The 6,000-nt window shown below is 44.0% G+C and overlaps 1 protein-coding gene across 8 annotated transcripts in view; it reads left to right on the forward strand.

Moving 5' to 3' along the window:
• Positions 1 to 3,114, forward strand: part of TSEN2 (tRNA splicing endonuclease subunit 2) — a 49,644-nt gene extending 46,530 nt beyond the window's left edge. For 5 of the 8 annotated variants that reach the window (XM_010377294.2, XM_010377295.2, XM_030928034.1 and 2 more), the window contains 2 exons: positions 1,351 to 1,440; positions 2,453 to 3,114. In XM_010377294.2, the coding sequence (XP_010375596.1) occupies positions 1,351 to 1,440; positions 2,453 to 2,512 (150 nt within the window). In that variant the 3' untranslated portion in view covers positions 2,513 to 3,114. Of the gene's footprint in view, positions 1 to 1,319; positions 1,441 to 2,452 lie in introns of those variants that run through there. The other 3 variants (XR_749502.2, XR_004056547.1, XR_004056542.1) reach the window with 3 other exon arrangements.
• Positions 3,115 to 6,000: the final 2,886 nt, after the last annotated feature.

Genomic DNA, 6,000 nt, shown 5'->3' on the forward strand with positions numbered 1-6,000 from the left:
AACATTCACTCATACACATATTCACAAAGGAGCCAAAACATTGAAAGTCTGCAGATCTCTTAGAGAGGAAGGGACTTGATATTTATTGCTAAGCACTTTCCCACCCTGTTGTTATCCTCATCCCGAGGATGAGAAACCAAGGTTGGAGCTGTTGAGTGAGTAATCCAAGATCACACGGCTCATGTGCAGACTCGGGATCCAAACCCACAGCTCTCTGGCTCCCTGGCTTGTGTTTCACTATATCCTTCCTGTTGCCATCAGAGATAGGAGGAACTCAGGTTACACAAGGACTATCAAGAAAGAAAGCTGTGTGTGTTTTCATTACTCAGTGATTTGCTGGCTGAGAACAAATTGTACATACCCTCTAATTTCATCCTCGTGCTGCTGGAGGTGAGGTGGGGCTGAAGCCGGAGGGTCTTGCAGGGCTGGAGATGACTGCCCTTTAGAGCAGGTTAGGTTGCCTAGGCTTTAGCTTGGTCCTGTAGAAAATTAGGGAGCCTATACTGTTTCTAGTATTTTTATGCCCATTTTAGGGGACTCGTAGCATATACTTAATATGTCCTTACTTAACACTGTTAATTGTCCTCACTTAACATTGTTGATATGTTCTTGGAAACTGCAACTTCAGGCGAATACCATATAACAAAAACAATTTCTTCTCATCATAAGAACACAATGTTGAAGTTTATTTGAAGACCTGCTGTACATCTGTATTAGTCCATTCTCATGCTGCTATAAAGAAATACTTGAGACTGGGTACTTTATAAAGAAAAGAAGTTTAATTGACTCACAGTTCCCAGTTCCACATGGTGGGGGAGGCCTCAGGAAACTTAAAATCATGGTGGAAGGCACCTCTTCAAAGGGTGGCAGGAACAAGAATGAGAGGATGAGGGAAGGAGGAAGCCCCTTACAAAACCATCAGATCTCATGAGAACTCACCATCACAAGAACAGCATGGGGACCGTCCCCCATAATCTAATCTACAGTTCAAGATGAGATTTGGTTGGGGACATAGCCAAACCATATCAATGTCGTTTCACTTAAAGTCCGTGTCGAAGAACCTATCAAGGACATTAAGTGAGGACTTACTATATTTAGTATTCTTAATGCTGTGTTTATAATGAATGTATCTGCTTATAACTTTTACCATGTTCAGTGATTACTAAATGGTAGGTACTTAGAATGTAAATCCCAGTTATGATGTCCCCAGAAGGAAACTGATGTGTCTGTGAGTTTCCACTTGGAGTGCACAGTGAGAGGGACTGGAGACCACCTGCATTTCTTGCTGATACATCCAAATTTGTACTATTATTTTGTAGGATACAGAAGTGGTTTTTCATTTCTCAATAGGAACTTATGCTGTGCTATTTGATTAAACCCTCAACTATGACTGATAAGGAAATGGAGTCACCAGAATGTATGAAAAGAATTAAAGTTCAGGTGGGTAAACTCAGAGAAATTCATGTCATCCCAAAGATTCTGTGCATCATAGTGTATCTGGAACATGTGGTCCCAAGAAAATACATGAATACAGTCTTGCCTTGGTAACAAAGCCTTCTCAGGCAGGCTCTGTAAGTCTCTCACCTTTTCCCCACTGAAGCACTGGACACAAAATCTATGCTGACTTCCACTATTCCTTGATTCCCCACTTTTTTACCTGTGATGTCTGCATCACTCAGCTGAAACTGCTCTCTCACAGGTGGCCTGTGACCCCCTGGTCAGGCCAGGACCTCTCACAGGTCTCATTCCCAGAGACCAGAGGTGTCCCTGTTGACTCTCTCCTGCTTCTGGGCTTCTGTATTGAACCGAGGTGCCTCCTGTCATCTTGGCTGGTTTCTCTCTGGTCTTCCCGAGTCGTCTAGTGTGTGTCCGTGTTTCTGCATTCCCTCCCTCTGTGTGTAGAGCCTTAATGTTGCCATTGGCTCCTCCCCACATCCAGTATGTCACTGTTGTCATCCTCTCTTGTACTCATCACCCTTTCTTCTTTTCACACCACCCTGCCCCCTGCAGACCTGTGGTCTCCAGGGCCCCAGCACCTCCTCCCTTCAGTTGGTCCCACTTGTCTCCACTAGGCTAGTTTTTCATAAAATGCCCATCAGCCTCATTTCTCCCTTCTCAGTAGCTGGCCCAGTTACAGCAATGCCATCACAGACCTAGCTCTAATGTAAAATCGTAGCTTTCATCCAGCCCACCTGTTCCTGAAATGTGCTGGTAGAATACCACAGCAGAGGCAAGCTTAACTTTAAAATCTTTGCCTGGTGAAAGTAGATACTATATGCTTGTAAGGTTTATATTGTTCCATTCATTTTCTCCAGATGTTTCTGTTATCAAGATGGGAACAGTATCATCATTATATAGACAGCTCTTTGTGAAATGTAGCTGTGGTGTCAGCTACCCGGAATGGTCTTACATTTCTGTTTTAAGAAATGGTCTTTTTTTTGATTGGTTGCAGGAGGTGATTCTGAGTCGATGGGTTTCTTCACGAGAGAGGAGTGACCAAGACGATCTTTAACAGTTCAACCTCAAATTTCCAATTACATCAACAACTATTTATTGAGGGCTAGGTAAAAAGTTCTTTTTGTTGTAATCATCCATTAATTTATAAGTTTTAAAGGACATGGTGCTCCCAGCACCAGAAAACTATCAGTGTTTTTAAAGATAAATTACACAGGGGAGGAGAAAGATCGCTGTGCTAGGACTGCAGATTCTGCCCTTGCGTTGGCCTCTAACTCTCCGATCCCGAGCCTCGTGCCTCTGGCCTCAGTCTGAGCCCTCATCCAGTCACTGCGGAGGTTGGACTAGATGAGTCCTGAGAGGGCACTTCCAACAACAGAGACATTTATTCTCTGATTTTACCTGAAAATGGTAGTAGTTTACATTTATACAGTACAGTTTATGAAGCACTTTCATACACAGGCATCTCTTGTTACCTACATCTAAGCTGTTCCCAAAAGAGTGTTACAGAACACAACAATATTGTACAATATTAGATAAGCATATCTTCACTGAACTTGTTGTAAGAATGAGTGGTGAAATAATGTTTGGAGACATACTGAAAGCAATTAACATTTAGCAAAATATAATAAAGCCTTTTTGTAATTGGTGAGAAAGTCATGAAGACTTAAGTTACCTAAGGGCATTTGGTGGCAAGAGAAGGGAGATGGGTGGCTGGGCATGGTGGCCCATACCTGTTATCCCAGCACTTGGGAGGCCAAGACCCATGGATCGCTTGAGCCCAGGAGTTTGAGACCAGCCTAAGCAACATGGTGAAACCTCCTCTCTACTAACAAAAATTGGCCAAGCATCGTAGCACATGCCTGTAATCCCAGCTACTCAGGAGGCTAAGGTGGGAGGATCGTTTGAGCCCAGGAGGCAGAGATTGCAGTGAGCGGAGATCATGCCACTGCACTCCAGCCTGAGTGATAGAGCAAGGCCCTGTCTCCAAAAAAAAAAAAAAAAGGAGGGGGGAATGGGAAGGGGAAATACTTGCTTTTTGGTGGTAGAGGGTGACCAGCTAAGGTAGTAGCCTGAGCTATATTTTCTTAACTGGTTCAGACACTACTTGAATGATTTTGCTGCAAGCCCTTACATGTTTGTTATATTTAATTTGGATCGCCAATATGGGGTATTGGCTATCCAAATTGGCAAACCATGATAGCAAACATTTGGAGAATGGGAGTTGTGATGGGGCAGATGCCTGTGTATTTATCCCCGCGGCAGCCTTGTGAATTCAGGTGGAGGGACCCACAGAGGGATGTTTGAGGCTCAGAGATGTTGGCAGGTGTGCATCACTACCAGTCATGCACATGGAGGACTGGACCTGAGATCAGTGTCTCAGCTGAAATGGCACTATCCTAAAAATTACATGCAGTGAGAAATAGAGCCCTGTTGTCTGGTGGTGGTGGTGGTGGTGAACAAGGAAGGCCACCCACCACATCAGGCAGGGCCAGCTTTGTGCTCCCACACAGTCCTCTACCTCAGGGATGGGGTGCAGCTTGAGGCGCCCTTACTTATTGGTTGCACCTGTGATTTTGAAAACAGCATCAGAAAGATTCCATGATGACCACCTATGGATCTAAGGGTAAGAACCTTGGTGCAGTGTGTGGCACCTGGCTTTTAATTCCCCAGAGAGAATTCTGAAAACTGGGTAGTGAAATGAACCTTCTAGAAAGGAACGCTTCAAATCTCAGTTCTGCTTCCCTGTGGTAGTGTGCCCTGGGCAATTTACTTGCCCTTGATAACTTCAGTTTTCTTATTTCTAGCATGTAGCTAATGTTGTTTACCTAATCATGTGGTTGTGTGGGTAAAGGAGAGCTCAAAAAGCACTGTAATCCCAGCGCTTTGGGAGGCCAGGGTAGGTGGATCACTTCAGGTCAGGAGTTCGAGATCAGCCTGGCCAACATGGTGAAAACCCTGTCTCTATTAAAAATACAAAAAAAAAAAAAAAAAAATTAGCTGGGCGTGGTGGTGGCGCCTGTAATCCCAGCTTCTTAGGAGGCTGAGGCAGGAGAATCACTTGAACCTGGGAGGTGGAGGTTGCAGTGAGCCCAGATCACGCCACTGCACTCTAGCCTGGGAGACAGAGTGAGACTCCATCCAAAAAAAAAAAACCTGAAGTTTCATTGTTACTTATTGATAACTTTAAATTGATAATTTTTTTAAGAAAAAAAAAATTCTGGCCAGGTGCGGTGGCTCAAGCCTGTAATCCCAGCACTTTGGGAGGCCAAGACGGGTGGATCACGAGGTCAGGAGATCGAGACCATCCTGGCTAACACGGTGAAACCCCGTCTCTACTAAAAAATACAAAAAACTAGCCGGGCGAGGTGGCGGGCGCCTGTAGTCCCAGATACTCGGGAGGCTGAGGCAGGAGAATGGCGTAAACCTGGGAGACGGAGCTTGCAGTGAGCCGAGATCTGGCCATTGCACTCCAGCCTGGGCGACAGAGCCAGACTCCGTCTCAAAAAAGAGAAGAAAAAAAAATTCTATTAACTTGAATGTGGTTCTTATTTTCACCCTTGTGGAGAAGTACTTGGATTAAAAAGAAAGAAATTTTCTCTCCTCCCACCACCCACTTCCCATGTATGATTTTACTAACTGAACTGAATTTTTAAAATCTCATTACAGACTTGAATGATCATCCCATGAATGTTAACTCCCCTAACGCTATAGCCGAGGCCCATTTCTAAAGTTGATCTTAAAACTGGAAAATTTGAGTCTATCTAATTTTGTGAAATATAGGGATGCTTTTTACGTGATGTAAAAATCATATTTGTAAAATGGTTAAACTAGGAGGCAATATTTTTGTTTCAAGTATGATCTCTTTTAAGTGAAAAGTTTCTGTCATTTAAAATTTTTGGTCTTATATTTTTACAAACAGTATTTCAAAGGCAAACGTTCTTCCTAACTTTTTGTGTGTGTGTGTGAGACGGAGTTTTGCTCTTGTTGCCCAGGCTAGAGTGCAGTGGTGAGATCTTGGCTCACTGCAACTTCCACCTCCCGAGTTCAAGAGATTCTCCTGCCTCAGCCTCCCGAGTGGCTGGAATTACAGGTGCCCGCCACCCTGCCCGGCTACTTTTTGTATTTTTAGTAGAGACAGGGTTTCACCATGTTGGCCAGACTGGTCTGGAACTCCTGACCTCAGGTGATCTGCCTGCCTTGGCCTCCCAAAGTGCTGGGATTTTCCTAACTTTTAAATGGCACATTCTGCTAAAGTAGAATCAGAAAATTTGAGTCCACATTTCAAACCACCACTGGGAAAACAGTGGTAACCTAAAGGAATGTTGCTTGATCACTCTGAGCCTTGGTTTCCTCAACAGTAAAATGAGGATAATTACCACCTCCTGAGTTTGCTTTGCAGACTAAATGAAATGAGATAACATACAAAAGGGTCTGGCACACAGTAGGTGTACTTTTCCCCTTTCAGACAAAATGTAAGCATTGCCATCCTTATTTTCACTAGGAAGTGAAAAGCCTATTTTATGCCCTGGTAGGTGAGGCAGT

This window comes from Rhinopithecus roxellana, chromosome 1 (genome assembly GCF_007565055.1).
Source record: "Rhinopithecus roxellana isolate Shanxi Qingling chromosome 1, ASM756505v1, whole genome shotgun sequence".
Lineage (NCBI taxonomy): Eukaryota > Metazoa > Chordata > Mammalia > Primates > Cercopithecidae > Rhinopithecus > Rhinopithecus roxellana.